Source organism: Euprymna scolopes, chromosome 44 (genome assembly GCF_053919585.1).
Source record: "Euprymna scolopes isolate OS-2025 chromosome 44, ASM5391958v1, whole genome shotgun sequence".
NCBI classification, from domain to species: Eukaryota; Metazoa; Mollusca; class Cephalopoda; order Sepiida; family Sepiolidae; genus Euprymna; species Euprymna scolopes.
The window spans coordinates 52137964-52161639 of record NC_136525.1 but is presented as its reverse complement, the minus strand read 5'-3'; the positions used below and the strand labels follow the sequence as shown (position 1 = coordinate 52161639).

The following is a 23676-nucleotide window of genomic DNA, read 5'->3' as shown; positions in this document are numbered from 1 at the left end:
CAAAAAAGCATAAACTTGTCTGTACGCATATCGTCTGCACATACGCTATCCTAAATAAAAACCAATAATTATATTTTGGACCAATCAGAAATCTGAATTTATTTGAAATGGTTTTTGTGGGAGCTACCCAAACCCTTTAAAAAACAGATTTTTCTTCAGTAAACCAGTGAAACCCAGTTGACTCGAATCTGCAGATCGTTGTCACTGGCACCCCACTACATAAGTGTTTTTGCCATAGTTTTTTTTTCCTGAATAAAACATATGTTTACGCATCTACATACAAAATCAAAATGCATAAACTTGTCTGTACACACATTGTCTGCGCATACACTATCTAAATAAAAGCGGATAATTATATTTTGAACCAATCAAAAAAACTGAATCGTGCTGATTTTTGTGAGAGCTACCCTAACCCTTTAAAAGCTAGATTTTTCTTCAGTAAACCAGTGAAACCCAGTTGACCTGAATCTGCAGATCGATGTCGCTGGCACCCCACTGTGGGTGCTCATCTGTGCAACATTTCCATGTACTAGTGCACAAAAACAGTAACAAACACACACACATAACTTCTAGACATTATCATCTGTCAATCTGTTAAACCTTATTTAAACTTTATTTTATTATAAATTTTCCTAATGTCTGTCCATGGGTGTGTGTATGTGTGTGTGTGACGGGGTTTATCGCAGACTACCCCCAACCCACCCAGGCAAGTTATACACCGAAATGAAGCTTATGACCCAGCGGATGTTTTAGTGATATTTATATCCATGATTGGTGTATGGAAATGCAAAAAAAATAATGAATTACTAAACGTTTTATTTACTGGATATTTTTCCAGTACAAGGACTTGAGTTTACCCAGCTGGGCAAACTTGGGTTCTTGTTCATTGAAATATTCACAAACTTTATCACTAAACTATTTTCTGATATGATTAACGAAAGAACATTGACTCTTATAAACAACTTTTACTGAATTATAATTTATTTAAATGAGCAGAGAAGTTTGAAATACGATTTTCCTGGCCCTTGAACTTGTGGCTCTTAATCAATCTAAGCTTCTTCTATTGTCTCAGCTAACTCTAAAAATATTCAAACATTTTATGTTTTCCTATTGCTGTAAAACCTTCCATTTGAAGGATATAAAAATATCTTGTGAATATGTGCCTTAACCCATTTTGCTGTCTGTCTGTGGGTGTGTGTATGTGTGACGAGGTTTATCTCAGACTACCGGCAACCCACCCAGGCAAGTAAGGTACCGAAATAAAGCTTATGAACCAGCGGATGTTTTAGTGATATTTATATCCATGTTTGGTGTATAGAAATGCAAAAGAAATGCAAAAAAACACACAGCGTTTGAACCTTCGACATAAACACCCTTGACAAATCCAACAAGCAGCAAAGCCCCACCCCTACACTGTAGAGATCCCTAAATGACAGAAAAACTTTTACTCAAAAAAATAGCTTCTCCCATTGAACTGCTGGACTTTGGAATTCTCGTGTAGGCTCCTGTTTCCCTGACTGTACTGACATTCAGAAATTCAAGTGTAATGTTAACAGACATCTTGCTGCTCAACTCCCTACATGGTGTCCCTGTAGCCTTGGTCTTAAATAGTAGCCTTTTTATATGTAAACTAGCAGGGGATACCCGGCGATGCCCGGGTGTCTTGAGGTAAATCAAAAATGGGGGGGGGGGGATTAAATAATAAAAAAAAAAAAAAAAATGTTTTGGTAGGTGAGTATGAACCCTTGAGGCAACGTTGGAAATTAAAGTGTGCAAAAAATTAAAAATCATTGGACCAACGCGACATACAACGGCGACACGTTTGAATTTATTTATTTAACTATTAAAAACAGGTGGCCACAATAAAAGTTAACTCTGCTGCTTCCATTTGACCTAATTAAGAAGGTCAAATAGAAGTCATGCAGCGTTTGGGTTTGTTTACCCAAATTGGACTATTTTTCCCCCCCAACAGATGTTGGGGAGGGGGAAACCAGCTCCAAATTGTCCAGATTGAATAGCAACTGTCTGATATACAACATTGATCAAAGATGATTGCTTCTGGACGTTTCCCAGCGCGTCGCTGAGAACGTTAACTTTGAATTAGTTTCGCCTTTTATACGAAAAAGCCGAATCGACACGTGAGAAGCCAAAATAGCAATAATTTTGTAAAAGTCGTCGCAAATAAATCTATATGCTACACGCGTTCCCAAATCATAGATATTATTATATAGGGGGTATATAAACAGTTCTAAGCGCATGCGAAAGAAGCCTTTGCGAGACATACACGAAATGGTCACACACATTTTGCCTTTTATATATATATATATAGATGGCAGTGTATTTTATTTGGGATTAAAATAAAAAAAATTTTTTAAATGGTTTATATCGAGGCTAAAATGCCCCATTATGGTCAGATGGACCAGTTCACTAACAGAGTTCTAATTGGTTGTTTGTTTTTTAATAATAGTTTATCAAAAACAACTTGAAATGTATCAATTTCCTAAAGGATATAATGCTGGCAAGTTGTTTTTTTTGTTTGGCTTTGTTTTTTTAAGAGGGTGGAGGGAGCGTGTTGCAATATTTTTGATATAATAGAATGGTATGATCACCAAAAATTAGAAGGTTCTACTTATAAACACTGGTGATAGAAACTGACCAATCAAATGGATCCATGTTCTGCTAGCAACCAATCAGAAACCAGAATTGCTCCATAAAAATATTGAATCTTTTAGCATTCCAGCACATAATTTTTTTGTGTCAACACAAGTTTTTTTGCTCTTTATCTGCAAAATTATAAAGTCCAGGACTTATACAGAACAGCTACCCACTTTTCTGAAATTAAACACAGCTTTCAATTAAAGAGAGAGGTCGAATATAAAATGTGTTTAGTTAGATAAAAAAAATATATATATATATATATAGTCATCCACATACAGTACTGTTTCGCTGTTTCACAGCTCATCAGTGCGGCTAGACAGGCAACTACCTCAAGCCAGGATCGAAACCCGACCGTTTGTACGGCAGTCAAGGCTCCTAACCATTACGCTATTGGCGGCTGCTTAAACGAGTAGTGAGTTTAACGATGTTTTGATATCGTCTGAAATACCTCCGCTCGATTTGTTTACACAAAGAGCGTCGCTTATATGCTAATGGTAATTCGTGTTTCACTTCTCAATATGCTCAACTCAAGGTGAGGAGCACTATAGTCATCCACATACATATATATATATAAAAATGAAAATGTATATTTTATTTATTTATTTTTTTTTTTTTAGTCGAGGAGTTTATTTTCACAAAATATATTGTTTCACACCCAAACGTAAACTGTGCAGCATCCAATTTCACCAACGATCAGATCTCATGGTTTCAGCTGCTCATAAAATAAGTGCTTACCTTTGATTTTGGCAAATCGTACATTTTGATGGATGATTCGGCCGGTTTTTCTAGTTTGGCGGTTCTCAGTGATCGTATTGTCAAGCAAGCTGAAAAATACAATCACAATTTTATTTTGTTAGGGTTAACAATTTTTTTTTTTTTTTTTGGAAACAAGGCCTTAAATAAAGACTTGCATCGTCCAAATTCTGAAAGGAATCGGGACAGAGGTAGGGCGTTCGGGTACATGTTCAGTCTGTGCATATGTTCTTTTTATAGTCTTTTTCTTTTTCCTTAACGTGACGTCACTTTGCGCACGTCATACTCTGTTACATTAAACCGAAGAGTTTGAAAGATGGCCTGTGAGGGTATTTGTCATGGCAATTGGTAATTTGTATACAGCTCCCTCCATCTGAGCTTCAATCTATGGTCCTCCACCCCTCGCCAAACTTAAAAAAAAAAAAAAAGATTCTCTCTCTTCTGATCTTGAGCACGTGGTACAATGGGGAAAGAGGTGGCTGGTTACTTTTAATGCATCTAAAAACCAACTTCTATTTATACACCATCTACGCTCCGACTCCAATCTGGCATCGGTTGAAATGAATGGCTCTCGTCTTGGGAAGGCTTCATGTTTTGACAAGCTTCTGGGCTTGACCTTTACTCCTGACCTGAAATGGAACACGTATATCAAATCCATTGCCAAAGTCACTGGAAAAATGGTGGGATCCTTCTACCGCTCCAGTAGATATCTCACTGCTAATGCAATTCCCTACCAGGTACGTCCAATCATGGAGTACTGTTGCCACATATGGACAGGAACTGCTAGAAGCAGCTTATCCTGTCTTGACAGAGTACAAAATAGACTTTGTAGCTTAGTGGAGGATGCCCTTTTCTCTTCCCTGCAACCTCTTTCCCACAGAAGAGACGTTGCGAGTCTGCTTTATCATTATTTTCATGCCAAGTGCTCGTCTGAGCTTCAATCTATGCTCCCCCCCTCACCAAACTTTCACGAAAAACACTTGTCTAGCCAAAACTATTATCAATAATTTTCCCCACTCTTTATCTGTGCCAAAACCAAAACGTAGATTCCATGAACAAAGCTTCTTTCTTAGAACTGCACGCCTGTGGAACTCTCTTCTGATTGCCTGTTTTCCAGCTGACTACAATCTGATTGTCTTCAAGTCTAATGTAAACAAGTTCTTGATGGACCGTCCCCCTAAGTAATCCAATTTACAAAATTTCCACTACTTATAATTACTATGCTATAATCACATTGACTAATGTATACCCATTAACCCTTATCCTCAAGTGGCCCCCGGGCCTTGAAGTGGTGATTCCTGCGTTAAAAAAAAAAAAGGGTGCTTATTCAGATTAGCACTTATGACAACAATTAAAATGAAATAAAATACAGAAAAAGTCTATGATGTATGTACCAGTCACGGAACGAAGATGATATATTCCAAAAATCACGTAATTTGATCAAGTAGTTTTTTTTTTTTTTATTCCAGAAAATCAAATGTTATTTATGGGGGGGGGGGAGCAACGCCCATACAGAAATCAAGGCAGACAAACGACTTTCATTTCAATTTTTTTTTTTTTTTGGATAATGCCATAAAGACAACTAAAATTTACAATTTAAAACCAAACAATTTTCTTTTCCATTTTTTTTTTTTTTTTCAGAAAATAAAATTTACAAATTATGAAAACATTATTTTTGAAGGGTCATTTATACAACATTCGAAGAATATTAAAATGACTTGGGCCTTCACTTATTAGTAAAAACCGGAAAATTTGATTGAAAAAAAAAAAAAAAAAAAAAAAAAAAAGATGGTTGGTTGTTTTTGTTTTACAGCATATCAACCCTTTTCAGGTTATTTTAATGCCGAATCCAGTGATTTTGAAAAAGAAGTTTTAATAGAATATATTTGTTTTGTTTTCAAGTCGGTTTCTATTTAACCAATAGTTGGGAGCCTAACAGGTACTACCACTCCGCGTCAGAGTGGACCTGAGAGTAATGGCAATTAAATGATGCCCACACACTCCCCAAAGCCCACAAGCTGGGGCCTCACCATCAGATATAGTTTAAGGTCATATCCAGGACAAAGAAAAAAAAAATTAGAAAAGAATCCAAAGAAAACAAAAAATAAAAAATAAAAAACAAACCATTTCCAGTGTAGCTGATTTCTACAACGTTGCCTGCCAGGGACAAGATATAACTTTCAAGAGATTTGAATCCAATGTCTTTCGGATGGAATTCGTCACCAGTTATTTTCTATGGGGGAAAAAAAGAAAAAAAATTCCAATCAAACTAGCTGACTTACCCGCTGTTGTCTGGGTGTACAAATATATCGAGTATACATTAAATTACATATAACTAACAGGCAGTCCAGTTTTGCTCGGTTATAAAATATGCTTAAATATATTTTGATTTATGCGAACTCCATAATTATTATTACAGAGTCAGTTCTCTATTGATTAGTACCTAATATAGATATATATATATATATATATATATATATATATATATATATATATATATATATATATAGAGAAAGAGAATAAATGACAAAAAACTATATTCTAAAATTCATGATATTGACCATCTTATAATTTATTGTAGATAGTACTATTAGTTGGGTTTAGTGACTTTGTTTGATAAAATTCAAAATGGCGTAATGGACACATATTAAAGGTATTTGCAGCTTCTCTTCCAATTTTCAGATTTTAATCATGTCAAATCACACTTCATTTCCTTTTGACGGATTGATTGTTGCTATTTCTTCTGATAAGTTAAGGGTATAATAGATTCAGATTGATATAATTAAGTGATTGATTTTGCGCTATGAAACAGATACTGTTAAGAATTGTAAATGTCAACTGAACTAAAGGAATAAATTATAAGATGGTCAACATGAATTTTGGAATATAGTTTTTGTCATTTATTCTTTATATTGCTCTGCAATTACATTAAGCTTCTTAAATAAGGATTAGTATATATTATAAGTATATTTCTACAGAAATAAACACTTCCGTGTTTGAATATATGGTTAAGTGGCAGTTTTAGCCATTTAAAGCTTCACTGCTCACTCATATTTTTCGACCAAATTTCAAACAATTATTACAGTTTATAGATCATATTTCTCAGCTATATTGTGAAAAAAAAAATGTTCAAGTTTCATTCAGTAAAACAAAAGTTATGATGAATTTACTGGTGGTTCAAAATCATAAAAAAAACTTAAAGAGGTGAGCAACTTTTTTTATGACTGGTTCCAATAGCAACCATGTCACCTCAGTGACTACTGTTGCTACCATTCACCACTCTCACGAAAAGAGAAGTAACAAGTGAAACAAAGAATGAAAGGGAGATAATTTGGGGGATTTTATTGAAAGCAGACGAGTGCTGTACATTGTTATTACATATGTGTTTATGGGGGCAAAAACATAAGACTGAAATTAAACAAAGAACAAGTGAATTTACTGGAAGCATGGAAAAATCATGGATTACAATAGAAAAATGCGAGAAAAGTAATATGGTTAAGCTTAAACATGGAAAAGTAAAGGACTAGTTGTTAAAACTGGAAAAGTAAAGGACTAGTTGTTAAAACTGGAAAAGTTGGTTGGTTGGTTGTTTTTGTTTTACGGCATATCAACCCTTTTTGGGTTATTTAATGCCGAATCCAAAGATTTTGAAGAAAAATTTTTTTTAATAGTATATATTTGTTGTTTTCACGTCGGTTTCTATTTAACCCATAGTTGGGACCCTAACAGGTACTACCACTCCGGGTCAGAGTGGACCTGGGAGCAATGGTAATTAAAGGGTGGCTCCACACTCCCCAAAGCCCACAAGCTGGGGCCTCACCACTGGATATAGTTTAAGGTCATATCCAAGACCCCCATTGAGGGACTTTTACCCTCTGCAGGGGGGTAGTCGGCGTATTCTAATGCCCCACCGACAGGGCCACTGGAAAAGTAAAGGACTAGTTGTTAAAACTGGAAAAGTAAAGGACTAGTTGTTAAAACTGGAAAAGAAAAAGACGAGATATTCTCGTAAAAAATATAATAAATTTATAACTTAAAATATTGCAGCATTAAGAATTTTTTTTTTTTAATTCAATTTATAACAATTTATAATCAATTCCTAATGCTGCAATATTTGAAGTTATAAATTTTATAAAATAAATCAAAAGTAAATTAACAAAATATGCTCAACTGAAAAAGAAATATTTCCAAATTGCTAAGACAGTGGAGGAGATGAGGATGGGAGTACTTGTTTGAAAGTTTTTTTTTCTTACTTTATAAGTGACCATGAATTGGTCAAGATTCACGCCGTCTTGTAATGTTTCGAGCATCTTAGAAATCTTCAGACGAACTTCCTTCTCCCGGTCTTTCACCAAACTGGTTTTATTTAGTTCCAGATGCTGCATTTTCTCTGGAAAAAAAAAAAAAAAAAAAATTTAAAGCATCATCACCGTAACGGTTCTACATCTACCAAAGCATTCTCATCCATTTTCTTTCCAGCATCATATTCGGCTTACCGACCATTCCACATGCTATCACATATTCAACAGCTTTCAGAAACCAACTTCCAAACTAACCTATCTCTGACCAGGTCTTTATCTCTCTTAAACCCATACTTATCTTCCAATGTTTTTGGTGGCCCTCCCCTACCAATTGATCCTGTTAGTTCAACTGTTCCACATCCACCAACCCACAAATTTGCTTGTTCTTTCAATACTGTGTTGGCACGATTAATTGGAATCGGAAAATTCTGAACTTTTGGGGGTATCGCAATCGGTATCAAAAAAAAATTTGTGCCTATTTTCCAATGCCAAAACGGTTCTTTTAAGTGTCTTTCTATTTGATTTTGTTTAAAGCAAAATCTTCCGCTGCTGGGAGTACAAATAAAAAATAAATATTTAGTGATATGACCTGAATTATGATTATACATATATATATATATATGTTAGGGTTTGTGTTCCTTGATAGAAGCGCTGGTTGAGTTTGAATAAAATAAATAGGCATTACATGCGTTTGAAGCCAAAACAACGCATTATTACAAAATAAACATTTTGTTTGAAATTTATATTAAAATTTATAAATATATTTTGAAGATACACTTCATCATCAGTATGTCTGTCTTTCTTTTTTTTTTTTTTTGCTATGTTGTTGTTGGAGCCTAGAATCAGTAGAAGTCTGTTTGTTGTCTTTACGGTAGTCTTTTCAAATGTCGGGACGGTGCGTTGGTCACGCGGAATTCAAATACAAACCCTAACATTAATTCACAAACGATTTAGTTGGTTGGTTTGCTTTGCATTTGGAAATGGGCTCCTCTTTTGCATTTGGAAATTGGCCCAACTTATGCATTTACACTTTTGGAAATGGGCCCACCTTACGCATTAGAAAATGGGCCCAACTTGCACATTTACGCATTTGGAAATAGGCCCAACTTTTTCATTTTTTTTTTTTTTTTACTTAGATTATAAAAAATGCAACACAAAAAACGTTCACTTACCAACAAGTTTTTGGACGTCAGCATACGGTTTCTGGGAATCAAATAAAAGCCAATCTCCACTGACTGTAGGCCGGACAATACGGACAGACTTTAATTTGGAGATTAATTCTATCACAGAGAGATAACCTAAATCCCGATAATCCAAATCTTGACCGTGGATTTTCTGTTTATTAGAAAAAAAAAAAAAAAAATACAGGAATAATCGTTTTAGAAAAACTATACAAAAAAAGAATAACTTTTTAGGGTGCCGAAACATTTTAAATTAAATTTGTACACAAGAATTAAATTTTTTTCTTGCTTTTTTTTTTTTCCTTAAATTAAAAAATCATTGTAAACATGGGAAAAGCTACATGTTTAGTGAAGTGCATAGTTACATGTTATCTCTTTTGTATTTTAGATAGAGTTTTGCTCCTTTGTGATAAGTTTTTAGCGTGACCTCCCTTGCTTCTTCTTGGTTATTAGCTGGGAAAACTTAGAGATGGTGATTTGGGAAAAAAGGACTGGATTTATGCAACAAGAAAACTAACATCGGTAGCAGAGCAATGGGCAAATATTTAGCTTAGAGAATTTACACAGTTGGAAATGGGCCCAACTTGCGCATTTGGAAATGGGCCCAACTTGCGCATTTGGAAATGGGCCCAACTTGCGCATTTGGAAATGGGCTCAACTTTCTCATTCTTTCTTTTTGTGACGATCGGAAATAGAGAACATACTGGTGTTAAATACGGGTTAGTGACTGGTTGTGGTAAACGAAGAAAATAACTTTTTTGGGAATCTCAAAAGTTTGAAAGTTGCAATATTTTTTATAAGTTATGAGGGTATGATTCCTGGAAGTTGGAAGGTTCTACTTATAGACACTGATGATAGGTGATTTTGGAACATATTCATATGCACACACAACGTAACACGTTAAGACACACTCGCTCTATCAAGGAAATTGAGGAAGCTTTGTTTACTATGGAAAAATAATTAGAAAATACACCACATTATTATTATTATTATTATTTAAAATCAAAATTATGCCAAGTTTAGTCGCATAAAATGGTATAATAAACTTAGTGACAATCAAATGGGCCACCAATCAACCAATCAGAAACCAAAATTGCTCCATAAAAATATTGAATCATTTAGCATTCCAGCGCATCATTTTTTCGTGTCAACACGAGAATGGTCTTTTGCTCTTTGCCTGCAAAATTATAAAGTCCAGGACTTGTACAGAACAGCTACCCACTGAAAATTCTTCATCTTCAAAGCTTATACGGAACAGCTCACCGCCGGAAACTCTTCATCTCCAGGAGTTGTACAAAATAGCTACCTATCGGAAACGCTTCTGAAAATTAAACATGGCTTTCAATTCGAGTGCTTATGAAAAAATTGCAACGGAGCCGCATCAGCATTCAGAGACGTGGCATAAGCGTGACATTACTTCCTCAAATGCATATATAGGGATTTAGATCGGATGAAAGGGAAGAGGAGAAGAAAAAATAATGTGGGTCAATCGACAAGTTACGCTCGACGAGTGTGCGAGTCTTCCTTCTTCTACTACTGTCGAACCGGGTGAAAATTGTTGTTGTCCCAGTAAGATTTACAGCACAAGTTTATTTGGTGTCGTGTTCTGAGAGCAAACTGGTGTCTGTTGCCATGTAATGACAGTCAGCAGATGTGACAGTCAGAAGTAGAGAACATACTTATTTCTGTTATTTTCATGGCAAGTGTTCGGCTGAGCTCCAATCTATGGTCCCCCCCCTCGTCAAACTTTCACAAAAAACACCCGTCTAGCAGAAAACACTATCAATAATTTCCCCCACTCTTTATCTGTACCTAAACCTAAATGTAGATTCCATGAACAAAGCTTCTTTCTTTTCTTTCTACACGCCTATGGAATTGTCTTCCGTTTTCCTGCTTTCCAGCTGACTACAATATGGTTGTCTTCAAGTCTAACGTAAACAAGTTTTTGATGAGCCGTTCCATATAAGTTAACAAATTTACCGAATTTCCATTACTAACGATTACTATATTGTCCAATTTCTACTGTACACTCTAAAATCCTTATCCTCGAGTGGCCTCTTGGCCTTGATAAGTGATGATGCCTATGTAAAAAAAAAAAAAAAAAGAGCATAACTGCCCCTTTTTAACTTCCGACAAATCCTTGTAGATAATAAAATTGCTCAGCTTGAAAATAATTTTAAAAAATTAATTAAAAAAGTTAAAAATACTCGAGAGAGTTAGAACACAAGACCCTACTATTAATATTGCATTAAACATAATTAAACAGTAATAACATATTAAAATGCTAAACTCCATCCTCAGTATGTTGTTTCTTATATATTCCATATAAGCTAACAGATTTACCAAATCTCCATTACTAACGATTACTATATTATCCAATTTCTACTGTACATTTTTTAACCCTTATCCTCGAGTAGCCTCTTAGCCTTGATAATTGGTGATGCCTTTGTAAAAAAAAAACAAAAAAAACTGGTGTTCAATACGTGTCAGTGACTGGTGTGGTAAAAAAAGAAAATAACTTTTTTTTGAAATCTCAAAAGTTTGAGTCGAAGTTCTAATTTCCTGTGCGACTCGCGCCAAATTCAAACGTTCGGATCCGTTGGAAAGAGCGTTACAAAATAAGCATTATGCTAGTATCAGAATTTTCTGGACAATCTACAGGGTGGAACAATAAAATTGTCACCCTAGAAAAGATGACATGATTCCATTTCCGGTTTGTTTGGGTCCCCCCCCCCCACAAGGTAGTCACCACTTATCAAGGCCCGGAAGCCACTCAGGGATAAGGGTTATTGTGTGTACAGTAATCAATGAGATAATATCGTAGTAATCGTTAGTATTGGAGATTTGATAAAGTGTCTTACTTAAGGGGGCGGTTCCTCAGGAATTTGTTTATGTTGGACTTGAAGACATCCAGGTTGTAGTCAGGTGGGAAACAGACAAACGGAAGAGAGTTCCACAGGCGTGCACTTCTAAGAAAGAAGCTTTGTTCATGGAATCTACGTTTTGGTTTTGGCACAGATGAAAACCGTTTTTCCTTTTTTTTTTTTTTTGCAGACCATCTACTAGTTGGCCAGTTGTGTACAAACCCCAAGAGCGATAGGAACCTTTTTTATCATGTCTGAAAGCGACACAATGTTCAACGAGCGAGATTGGAGATGTGCCACTGCACAACTCATGATCGATCCAAGTTATGACAACAGAACCATTCCAAGGAAAAAAAATATAAAATTCAAATAGAAACAACAAACAGAGGATAACTCAGTCTCGCAAAAATATCTTTGGATATGGATAGAGTACTGCTGCCACATCTGGGCAGGAGCTGCTAAAAACAGCCAATCCCGCCTTGACAGAGTACAAAATAGACTTTGTGGCTTAGTGGGGAATGCCCTTTTCTCTTCCCTGCAACCTCTCTCCCGCAGAAGAGACATTGCGAGCTGTCTTTGTTTTATCGTTATTTCCATGGCAAGTACTCGTCTGAGCTCCAATCTCTGCCCCCCCTCGCCAATCTTTCACGATAAACACCCGTCTAGTTGAAACCAGTGTCAATTTCCCCGACTCTTTATCTGTGCCAAAACCAAAACGTAGATTCCATGAACAAAGCTTCTTTCTTAGAAGTGCACGCCTGTGGAATTCTCTTCCGTTTGCCCGTTTCCCACCTGGCTACAACTTGGATGTCTTCAAGTCCAACATAAACAAATTCCTGATGAGCTGCTCCCCCCCCCAAGTAAGACACTTTATCAAATCTCCAATACTAACGATTACTACGACACTATCCCATTGATTACTGTACATGCAATAACCCTTATCCCCAAATGGCTTCCGGGCCTTGATAAGTGGTGACCGCCATGTAAAAAAAAAAAAAAAACATATCAATTCTTAATTACTTGCTTGATAAATGTTACAACATTCTCCCTGCTATGATTGAAACAACTTCCTCAAAAGGAGAAAGTTTCAAAGGCATTAAATTCACACATGGTTCCCCCATGTGGTACTGACCAAACTCAATGTTGCTTAACTTTAGTGATCTAATTAGAATTGATATATCTTTTTTTCTTTTTTATCCTCTTTCACCCCAAACAAAGCATACTGTCACTTGGAACATAAGGGGATACTATTTGGGATCATGTCTAGCAGGGGACTGGGGGGGGGGGGGGGGAAGCAGTAAGATGTCTGTTCACACTGCACTTCTGCAGGTTAGTATAGTCAGGGAAGCACAAAAACATGGAGGGAATTAAAGTCTAGAAGTCTGAGGTAAGAAACCCAGACAGTAGAAGGGTTTCCGGTATCTAGAGATCTCAACAATGAAGGGTGGGATTTTGCTGTGTGTCAGGTTTGTGCAAGAATTAGAGTTACAAATAAAAAAAAATAAATAAAAAAAAACAAAAAAATGAAAAAATATTTACTTTGTATTCCACACACAACATCGAAGCATAAAGACCATCCGGATGTTTTTGCAAGACCTGAAAAAAAAAAAAAAAATTCAGGGCTTTACGTTGTGAATGAAATAGTTACAAGTGATTTTTTTTAAGTGTTGACTAGAAATTCTAAAACTTGTTTTTTGTTTCGTTTTTTTTTTTTATTTCCACCGACAATCTTCCAAAGCTGAGGGAAGAAATGTTTTTTTTTTAAACCTTTTTTTTTTATTTTTTTTATTTTAAATGAAACGAGCAAAGTCAAATTATTTAAACACTAAAAAAGGTTTACTAAAATATACTTTTTTTTTAATGAAGACTTTCGAATTTTTATACGTACAAGTCTTAAACTTATTTTTCCAGATGGCAACTAGCAATAATAAAACGCTTATCATTTGACAATCTTTCAAAGCTCATTACTGAATGAAAAAAAAATGTCTTTTCATTCTTTACTTTTTCTTTTTAAAATAAAATGAGCAAAATCAAATTATTTAAGCAAAAAAAGTTAAATAGAACAACACACTTTTTTTTTAACGAAGGCTGTTTAAAAAAAAAAAAAAAAACATCTGAAAAATTTGAATTTTTATACGTTCAAGTCTCAACATGAAATTCAGTGCATCTTTAGAATTACACGTATAAAAAAAAATGCCGCAAAACTTTTATGATGTATGTACTTGTCACTGAACAAAGATGTCATATTCCAAAAATCACGTGGGTTTGGCTAGTAAATATTCTATTCAACTAGTAAACAAAAATATTTAGTTGTCAAACATCAACTGAAGATAAAATTGTCTGAAATTGTTAGTAAATACGGTTTTCGACAAACAAATGCCAGCAGTCATTTGTATTACCAGAACTGAACTCTTCAGTTTGGAATTCTGCTTAGATTAATTATGGATTTGTGCACTTTAAAAATCTAAATGTTAATTTACTTGTCTGATGTGCAGTGTCACAAAAAAAAAAAATCATTGCAAAAATTAACAAGAAACGAATTACTTCCCTTTATAGTCGTTCTTTATCAGTTAAAAATCATTAAAACCATTTCCACTTCAAAAAATTTGAAAAAAAAAAAAAAAAAAAAAAAAAAAAAAATGGCTGTCTGTTTACGGTTTCAAATTGGGTTTTTATTTTATAATTATAAAAAAAAAAAGAAATGTTGAGAAGAAACTAAGATTTTTTTTCTTATACTTTCTTTTTAAAAATGTGCAAGTGAATTGACGTCTGTTCCTTTAGGGGGGGGGGCTGGAGTTTACTAAACATGGCAACTTATACACCCGAAGAAGGTCGAAGATTACATCGACCAAAACGTTCGAGTAGCACTCAAGATGGGAATCTTAGATTAATCAAAAAGTTAATTTCATCCTGTTCGGCTTCTTCATCCTCAATTGCTCAATTCTCCCAATTGTAGACTTGTTTATGATTTCATTGTCCTAATTCCCCCGTTCAAAGAGATATATCTGATGAAGGCCGGGCGTTACATCACTAGTGCTAGGACAACAGCATATTCTTTTCATTGTTTGGACTCTCGAGTGTATATCCGTTGATATCTTATATGCTTTTATATAGAGTGATGTGGTTCTTGGTTGATTAACTGTGTCTCACACTATGTCAGATATATACTCAAGAGTCAAAACAATGAAAAGAATATGCTGTTGTCATAGCCCTATATATCACCCGAAACACTAATAATAATACTCAGGATGTGAACAGTAGTCTAAATATGAATTATCAATCTTCATCTCAAAAATTCTGAAACATGATATTCATGGTAGCTACTCGACTGAGCTCTGATTTCTTGCACCCAAGTATGTCTGCAAAGGATTTCCGGTGCTTGTTAAGGTAGAGTTGACAGCTCGATCTTTTTTTTTTTTTTCTTTTTTTAAATGTGGTTGTAAACAAAAACTACTTACTTGTCATGTCGAAAATAGTAATATACACAAAAATTACAGAAATTCATTGAGTAAGAAAATTATTTATAGTTAAAAGTAATTTTTACGGAAAATTGGTGAAAATTTAATTTTTCCTACATGTGAACATCTTGAAGATTGCGAATACAGGAGAATACTTATCTCAGTTTTCGTAATTTTAATGACTGTTTTGTTTTAGCCGATAGTGATAGACTTTCTTTTTTTTTTACTAAAAACACAATAGAAGTTGTTTTACTGCACAAATTTATACTAATTTTTGGATATATTACTATTTTCGACATGACAATTAAGTCAATACGGTTGTTTTAAAACAACATTTTTTAAAAAATATGTTCCGCATACTTCATAAATCGCCAACGAATCCTGCTAACACACACACACACACAATAGTAACAGATGCAAAAATTATGAAAATTCATAGAGTAGAAAAGTAACTTTTACGAATTGCATTTTCCTTAATTTTCCTTACCTTGAAGATTGCGAATACAGGAAACATACTTATCTCCCTTTTTGCCATTTTAATAGCTGACATTTTGTTTTGAACCATAACGATAGACTTTTTTTTTTTTTTTTTTTTTTTTTTTTTTACTAAAAACGAAATAGCAGTTCTATGGATTTTCATAATTTTTGGATATGTTACTATTTTCGACATGACAAGTAAGTACTGTTGTTTTTTGCTTAAAACCACATACTTTAAAAAAAAAAAAAAAAAAAAATCAATTTGTCGATTTTACTTGAACAAGCACTGAATTTCTGCAACACCTTTGTGTAACTAGAACCAAACAGAATTACTACAAACAGCTTCAATTTCCAGGAACTTCACATCCGTGGAAAACAATACCACAAGATTGTTTCTTTGCTAACTACAACAGTCGTCCTTTTTAATTAATCAAATCCTGCTTTTTTTCTTTCTTTTTTTTTTTTTTTTGTATCGGTCGTTTCCAATCCTCTCATAATATTGTTTATTAATAAAATTTTGCTTCCCTTATAGTGTCCTTTAGTCCTCACCTTCCATGAGCAATGTTTCTGACAATGGGAGAAGAATTGCTGTTTGATAACAATTCGACTTGAAAACAACTATTGAAATAAAAAAAAAAAATTTTAATGGAAGTCACTCCAGACAAGGCATGAGGCCACTTGACACAAAAAGCTTTAAAGAAGAAAAAAAAAAAAGTCAAAATAATATGTATAATAGATGGATTGAGTCTGACCAAGAAACCAGCAATTCTTTCTTCTTTGTCAGAAACCTCAGTCATGGAATATGAGGACTAAAGGACAAAATAAGGGAAGTGAAAGTTAATTAATGATTGGAAATGACGGATGAAGAAAAAAGGATTTGACAACATTGGACTTGAACACAACTTATTGCTGGGCAATTTTTTTTTATCTTTTTCTTTCTGTTTACATCAAGTGGCTTCATGCCTTGTCTGGAGCAATTTCTATTTAAAGAAAAGAAAAATTCAATAGTCATCTTCAAGTCCAATTATTATCAAACAGCAATTCTTCCTCCCTTGTCAGAAACATTGCTCATGTTATGCGAGAACTAAGAGGCAAAATAAAGAAAGCAAAATTTAAGTTCAACTAGTCGACCTGTTGGCCCTTAAAGGGTACGATGAAAAAAAATGTTCAAATAAAAAGTGATTTTGAGATTATATAGTCTTTTATTGTCTTGAGAAAACATTTTTTGAACTGAGGAGTGAAAAAAAATAAAACTCAGGAAGCCTCCAGAGCACTACTGCAAGCACTAATTAAAATTAAGGAGGACCTACTAAAAGCACTACTAAAACCAAGTTTCTACCTTCCCCCTCCTTGAAGAGAAAATATTTTTTAAGTAAGGCCTGAACAAAAAATAAGTCATCAGAATCCACAGGAGCACTACTAAAAGCAATAAATATGGTTATAAATATGATTATACTAACATATTGAATTTAAATTAATTGTTTTTTTTTTTTATTTTTTTTTAAATCTCAATTGGGTTAATTTACATTTATTTGTAAAGAAGACATGTTAAAATAAGTTAAAACAAAAAAATATTGTTGATCTTATGTATGCTTTGAATAGCAGCAGTGGCTTTGAATATCCAACTTAAAACAAGGCAGCCATGAAATAGGTAAGCAGAAAAATTTTTTGAAACCAGAAGTCAAAAACCGAACGGACGATTTAAACGACAAACAAGCAAGACGATTTGAGTTTTATAATTATATAATATATAAATAGATTGTATATTTATGTTTTTTTTTTTTTTTTTCTTTTTACTAAACAGGGTTAAATTATATTTATTTGTAAGCAAAACACGTTAAAATAAGTTAAAACAAAAAAATACTGATCTTGTGTATGCTTTGAATAGCAGCAGTGGTTTTTAATATCGGACTTAAGACAGGGCAGCCATGAAATAGATAAGCAGACAAATTTTTTTAAACCGGAAGTCACAAACCGAATGGACGGTTTAAACGCCTAAGCAAGCTGATCTGAGTTTTATAATTATATTGATAGATTATAAATACAAATAAATCCGATGGCGAGGCCCCAGCTGTCAGGCTTTGGGAAGTGTGGAGCCACCCTTTAATTGCCACTGCTCTCAGGTCCACTGACCCCGGAGTGGTAGTACCTGTTAGGGTCCCAACTATGAGTTAAATAGAAACCGACTTGGAAAAAAAAAAAAAAAAAGAACCTCTTACTAAAAGTTTCTTCAAAATCACTGGATTCTGCATTAAATAACCTGAAAGGGGTTGATATGCCATAAAACAAAAACAAACAAACAACCAATAAATCCAGGAAACTAAGAAAAAAGAAGTAAAATATGGTTCAACCTACCTCTCAGTCAATAATAACTTAAAAACTACAATCCCGAAAGAATTTTTTTAAATTTTAGAGAATTCTTTTAAATACCCGCATAAATACCATTCTATATTAAATTAAAATCTACAGTTGACTTATATACAGCTAATAACTTAAATGACACAATTTTTGGTCTTAAAATACACAAGATAGACATATATATATATATATATATATATATATATATATATATAATTATTACACTCCATCCGTAATAATTATATAGATGGTTATCAAATATTGCTTTCTTCACCCGTCATATCCAATCCTCTCATGATATTGTTCATTAATCAAATTTTGCTTCCCTAATTTCGTCCTTCAGTTCTCACATTCCATGAGCGCTGTTTCTGACCAAGGAGAAAGAATTGCTGTCCTCTATGTCAGAATCTGTCCATCTAACACTTATTGTTGGTAGTTTTTAGCCTTTTTCTACTTTTTAAGCTCCTTACATCAAGTGGCTTCATGTCTTGTCTGGAGAGATTTACATTAAAAAAAACTCAATGGATAAATCTCATAAACTGCTATCCTCGAGTTGCCTTCAAGCCTCGAAAAGCAGCAATTAATTGTTACAAAAGAAAATATTGTTACCTTTTCAATCTTCTGAATAACCTTTGGATTTATGGAGCTATCAAAATCATCGATCCACAAATCTATAATATCATCTGCATCCACGTCTGTGGTGAGGTTGTTCGGAGGCATTGACGGAATCGGACTTCTGCTACCAGGATCTTGAAGGAAATAAATTTAAAAAAAAACAAAAAAACATTGAAATAAATAAAAAAACATTGAAATAAAAAAACATTGAAATCTATATATCTATAAAAGTGTATTTGTCTGTGTGTGTGTGTACATTTCCCTACCAAACTACTCTGTCAATTTTCAGTCTACAGACTAGCGATTTGACGTAAGGGTTATTGAGATTTGGGAAAACCTTTTTAATCGGTGTTCGGCCAGAAATTTGGTTGTCAACAGGTCAAAGTTCAATGATTTGACCTTTGAAAACTCTACCAAACTCCTCCGCCAATTTTAGATCTAAACACTTGAAATTTTAGATATAGGTTACTTGGACATGGATCAAACTTTAATTTGATTTGAGCTCAAAACAATAAATGTTAAGGGGGTCAAAATTGAGGTCAAAGTTAAAAAAATTTGACCTCTGTGGTCTATTAAATTATTCAGCCAATTTTTGGTCTAAACATTTGAAATTTTACATAAAGTGTATTCAGACAAAGGGCAAGCTTTTTTAATCGGCTTTTGGGCCCAAAATTTGGCTGCCAAGATTTTACCTTTGCGGTCTCTAGCAAACTATTCAGCCAATTTTAGGTCTAAACATTTGAATAAAGAGTATTCAAACATGCAGCAAGCTTTTTAATCAGTTTTTGGACGAAAAGTTGGCTGTCAAGAGGTCAAAGTTGAAAGAGTTGACCTTTGCAGACTCTACCAAACTCCTCCACCAATTTTGGGTCTAAACACTTGAAATTTTAAATGTAGGTTACATGGACATGAGCGAAACTTTTTAATATATATATGCACATAAAGTTATGAACAGTAAATAGGGCCGAGCAAAGCCGGGATGAACTGCTAGAAAGAAAATAAATAAAACATTATAAACTAGCGGGGTTACCCAGCGTTGCCCAGGTGTTTGTAGAGTCGTGTGTTTTTTTTTTTCTTTTTTTTTTGGGGGGAGGGGGTAAAAAAAAAGAAAAATAGTTTTCGTAGGAAAGCAGGCTAAACAGTGAAAAAAAAGTTTTTTGTAGGTGTGTGTGTTGCGGGGGAGAGAGGTTTAGATTCATATCCTATGTTAAGCTTCATTTAAAAAAAAAAATCGAAAGAAAAAAAAAATTTTTTTTTTTAAATTTAAAAATAAAAAAAATAAAAAATTTAAAAATTAAAAAAAATCGAAAGAAAAAAAAAAATTAAAAAAAAAAAAATTTTTAAATAAAAAAAAAAAGAAAACTGAACTTGATGTAAAAAGAAAAAGTAAAATAAAAAAAAAATAAAATAAAAAAGTTTTGATAGGTAGGTAGGATCGAACCCGGAATGTTGAGGTGAAAAACTTGGTATGTTACCTGCTCGTCCATGAAAGGGAAGTAACTGAAAGCAATTTCAATGTAATGTTCATAAATAGGCCAAAGGTAATGAAATCCCGCACTTAATTTTAACTGCGGGATAGTTCTTTTAGATTTGTTTTTTTACCCAATTTTGTCTGGTTTTGTTTCCCAAACATGTTGGGGAAAACCAGCTTCTCCTTTATTAGGGGAGTGTGTCCATATGAAAGCAATTGTCTGATATGACGGTAAAACCGACACTGACCAAACGTCCATTTGCTTTCTGGACGCTCCCGGCCCCGTAGGCCGCGAACCACACCTTAGTTACACATAAGTTTCACTTTTATACAAAGAAGCCAAATCAACCCAAGAGGGGCCGAAATAGCAAGAATTGTGTATTACTATACACGTAATAACCCTTACCCCCGAGTGGCCTCCGGGCCTTGATAAGTGGTGACTTCCATGTAAAAAAAAACAAAAAAGAACACACATTCGTACCAGCAACAAAAATAGATGTTAACATTTATATAGACTGGACAAACACATTTTGAACAACCGACCACAGCAAATATATAACACACTTAACACTTGGTCCTAACAATCATTCATTTATTCATTAACCATTATCCTCAAGTAGTCTCTTGCCTTAATCAGTGCTGACTATTTAGTTAAAAAAAAAATAAATAAATAAATAAAAAATTAAAAATCATAAAAATGGTAAAAGCAATAGATTTCACATGGAATATGGTTAATTGGTTGAATTGAGAACGTCTAAGACACTCACCTTTGTTTTTCTTGTTTTCTGCAGAGTTGGAATGATGTGGAGATGTGTTCAAGACATTATTTGGCGCCGTCGCCTTAAACCCTGAATTCTTTGAAGAATAAGGTTGAAGAAATGGACTCGGCAGGAGTGGAGATGAAGAATTTGTCTTTGGGGAAAAAGGGGACGTCTTGCCGCAAAAGTCAGAGGCCGCACTCCCTGTCAATTTGTAGGAATACTGGCCATTTTTTTGCAAACTCCGTTTCACAAAGTCTGGAATCGATTTTAATAATTCGTCCACTGAACCAAAGCCGCACTTCTCATAGTTCAAGTAGGCACCAAATCTGCAACAACAATAAAAAAAAATTTAAAAAAAAAAAGAACATTTCTGAATTTTTTTTGGATAAGGATCGGGATAGTTGTATTATTCAGATTCTTCGGACTAAGATTCTCATTTGGAGCGTCATTTTCAAGATCGTTTCGGTTCAGAATTCTGTGCAAATTACCAAATTCAAAAGACCCCCCCCCCAAAGCATCCTACTCCCAATAATACTTTAAGTTCCAAGGTTACATCAGTCGAAATATTGTGAAAACACTCAAAACGTAAAACTCACTATGCTTGTCTCCATATTTTCAAACTATCTCCTCCGAAACTAAAAGTGGCGCTAGGGGCCTCAAATGATTGGTTTCTTTTATGGATCTTTAGCCGGTTAAAATAGCTGTTAAGGGGTTAAAAAGTGGTCAAAATTGGAGAAAAAAAAAAATAATAAATCGTTATACATTTTGTACATTCATCTTAGTTTATTTTTAATTTTTAATCAGTTCATATGCGTGTCACGTTTGCAAGTCATCGTATGGGTTGGATTGATTTTGTCTAATTTTAACATTCTGAACTTCCAGTCACGTCATGGAGTAGCGGTAAGACGTCAAGTTTTCTTCACTTTCTTTTCTGCCTTCGCGTCACGGGTTCAAGCCTGCCTGTCTACTACCTTTTTTTTTTTTTTTTTTTTTTAATTATTGCTCAACACACACCTCCAAACCCCCGGGCAATGCCGGGCACCCAGGCTAGTCTAATATATAAAAGGGCTATATGTCTGTGTCTGTCTTCATATTTTCAAACTATCTCTTCTGAAATTAAAAGTCGCAGAGCGGCGCTAGGGGCCTTAAATGATTGGATTTTTACGGACCATTTCTTTATGGGGCCAGTTAAAAAATGTTTTTAAGGGGTCAAAATGGAAAAAAATTGTTAAACATTTTGTAGATTCATTTTAAGTTTTAACTGTTTTACATGTGTGTCACGTTTGTACAGTGGTAACATCACCAGCTTTGAATGCTACAGTTTTGCTTTTGGTTTCGATTCTAACTGATGGCACTCAAACAATTGTGGAACCATAGATTGGAACTCAGCCGAGCACTTGCCATGAAAATAACGATAAAGCAGAGACAAACTCGCAACATCTCTTCTGTGAGAAAGAGGTTGTAGGGAAGAGAAAAACACATTCCCTACAAGGCACATACATCACGCATATATATACATATTTGCAATGTATGCCAGTGTGCGTTTCGTTTTATTTTTTGAACTAGGTAAACACACACACAAAAAAAAAAAAAAAAAAAAAAAAAAGCACAAACGCCAACACATTCTGTAAATATCAGTTGCACTCTGTAAGAAATTAAAAGATTTCAAGATAGAAAGAGTAAGGGCTCGGTTCAGTGGGAGTGAAGGACACGGTTCGTTCGAAAAACTGCGAGATATGCACCTAAAAACACGTTGGCAGAATATTGATTTTTTTTTCTTTTTAAATAGAAATTAAAATCCGTTCTTTAGCTTTTATGTATGTTTCGTTATAATTGGATGAAAGCAACGCAACGATCGATATCTTATGAACCCAGCATGTTCAGTTAAAAATACACACACACATATATATATATATGATGAAAATAATGGAAATAGTATTCCTACAGAATAGGGAGATGAAAAGCGAACAAACCAAATTATATGCCCATCAACATATGTATATATATATATATATATATATATATAGATAGATAAGTGAAATTGTCTGTGTGTACATTTCTCTACCAAACTACTCTGTCAATTTTCAGTCTACAGACTCGAGATTTGACATAAGAGGTATTGAGATTTGAGAAAATCTTTATAAATCGGTTTTCGGACAGAAATTTGGCTGTCAAGGGGGTCAAAGTTCAACGATTTAATCTTTGAAAACTCTACCAAACTCCGCCAATTTTGTGTCTAAACACTTGAAATTTTAGATGTAAGTTGCATGCCTACTGAAAGCGGTTTTAATTTTCATTTATTAACAATTTGAAATTATTTTGGAGTGGAATTTTAAGCTCATGTTCTATAATTTAAAAAAAATATTAAATCTATCAATTTATATGTTTATTGATAAACAGATCCACCGGATCCATATAAGAAAATTTTTTATCGGACTCATTATATAAGCAAAGAAAATTGCTCCAGGAAAATGCCTACTTCGGATCATTTTACCACACTGCTATCAAAGACATTCACTTCGGATTTTCCCATGCAATTTGGATGTGAATTTTTATATCCTTTTCATTAACTTCCCTTACCCTATGACATTTAAATACTTAAACAATTTTTAATTGCGATTTTCCATGTCTCACTGGCTTTAGCAAATAAGGTGTAAACCGTTATAATTATTTGCTAATATTTTCTCCTCTGAAGAGATGGTAGACATCGAAATCCTATAGGATAACGAGTTAAAATATTTCAAATGTATTCTTTGTCTTACATAGAATAAGAAAAATC

The 23676-nt window shown here is 34.1% G+C and overlaps 1 protein-coding gene across 4 annotated transcripts in view; it reads right to left on the bottom strand.

Annotated features, from left to right (window-relative positions):
• The window catches only part of LOC145268841 (uncharacterized), a 177877-nt gene that overhangs the window by 134671 nt on the left and 19530 nt on the right, over positions 1 to 23676 (bottom strand). For all 4 annotated transcript variants that reach the window (XM_080124508.1, XM_080124509.1, XM_080124512.1 and 1 more), the window contains exons 2-8: positions 20904 to 21223; positions 18660 to 18799; positions 13297 to 13353; positions 8885 to 9047; positions 7665 to 7801; positions 5536 to 5644; positions 3394 to 3482 (exon numbers count right to left, since the gene is read on the bottom strand). In XM_080124508.1, coding sequence (XP_079980634.1) covers positions 3394 to 3482; positions 5536 to 5644; positions 7665 to 7801; positions 8885 to 9047; positions 13297 to 13353; positions 18660 to 18799; positions 20904 to 21223 — 1015 coding nt within the window. The remainder of the gene's footprint in view (positions 1 to 3393; positions 3483 to 5535; positions 5645 to 7664; positions 7802 to 8884; positions 9048 to 13296; positions 13354 to 18659; positions 18800 to 20903; positions 21224 to 23676) is intronic.